The sequence below is a fragment of the Notolepis coatsorum genome (assembly GCF_963971535.1).
Source record: "Notolepis coatsorum genome assembly, contig: SCAFFOLD_3188, whole genome shotgun sequence".
Lineage (NCBI taxonomy): Eukaryota > Metazoa > Chordata > Actinopteri > Aulopiformes > Paralepididae > Notolepis > Notolepis coatsorum.
The window spans coordinates 17,501-18,657 of NW_028174154.1; the positions used below are offsets into that span (position 1 = coordinate 17,501).

The window sequence follows — 1,157 nt, forward strand, 5'->3', positions numbered from 1 at the left end:
CAATTTCCTTTTAGCGCTTGATTGTTTTTTTTTTTTTTTTTTTATCAGCTGCCTTCCATCAGAAACATGGAGGGCTCAGACAGGAAGTAGAGCGGGTCGTCCGGTACTCGGAAGGTTCCCTGTTAGATTTCCTCGAGACGCTTGTGTGTGTGAATGGGGGGGGGGGGGGGGGGGGGGGGGGGGGGGGGGGGGGGGGGGGGGGGGGGGGGGGGGGGGGGGGGGGGGGGGGGGGGGGGGGGGGGGGGGGGGGGGGGGGGGGGGGGGGGGGGGGGGGGGGGGGATAAAGCTGCTGTATAATGCACCATGTACCATTTATTTACCAGACTCTCATTCCAAAGTACGAGGGGTGGAAGTAACAAAAATTGATAAATGAATGTGTAACCGATTCAAATGCAATCAAGTCAAATAGTCCCCTTGATGAATTAGCAAATGATTTAATGAATTCAGAACCAAACTGAATAAAACATCATCAATAAATGAAATAACAATCTAACACATAATTTGAAATGAACTATCTAATCACCTTGAAATTCAATTCAGTGCACCGCAATAGACTCTTCAATAGACTCTCTTCAATAGTATAGTATAATGACGGAGGTTAAAATTGTATATTGTATAGTAGTGTACATAGGAACCAGTGCCTTCTCAGGAATTTAGCATATCTTATGTCTCTTATTGCCTGTTTTTTTCTTTCCTATGTCTACTTTATTATTGTATTATTGCACAATCGATGCGCGCATGGACCACCCGCATTTCACTGGTATGTATGTGACAAATAAACCTCTCTGATTCTTGATTCTTGAGAATAGACAGGGGTGGAGAGTAACAAACATTTATAAATGAATGTGTAACCGATTAAAATGCAATCAAAAGAAGCGCTCAGCTATTATTAAAGGACTAACCGTGAGCGCGTGTGACTGTGTGTGTGTCGCAGGCTACTGGAGCCTGACGGTGTTCGGGCGTAAGCACTGCTACAAGCTGTACACCAGCACTTCAACGAGGCCGTGCACTGGGCCTGCGCCGCGCAGAAGGTCATCGACACCAAGGCCCCGACGGAGGACGCCCACCAGCTGCTGATCCGAGACATCGAGGTCTGTCCCCCCCTGCTGGACACTACACGCACTACATACACACACACTACACCCAGCCGCTGATCC

The 1,157-nt window shown here is 48.5% G+C and overlaps 1 protein-coding gene across 1 annotated transcript in view; it reads left to right on the forward strand.

Annotated features, from left to right (window-relative positions):
- The window catches only part of LOC311247623 (pleckstrin homology domain-containing family H member 3-like), a gene marked incomplete at both ends in the record, with an annotated part of 9,271 nt that extends 8,194 nt beyond the window's left edge, over positions 1 to 1,077 (forward strand). The window contains one exon of the mRNA XM_084338646.1: positions 935 to 1,077. Coding sequence (XP_084194772.1) covers positions 935 to 1,077 — 143 coding nt within the window. The remainder of the gene's footprint in view (positions 1 to 934) is intronic.
- Positions 1,078 to 1,157: the final 80 nt, after the last annotated feature.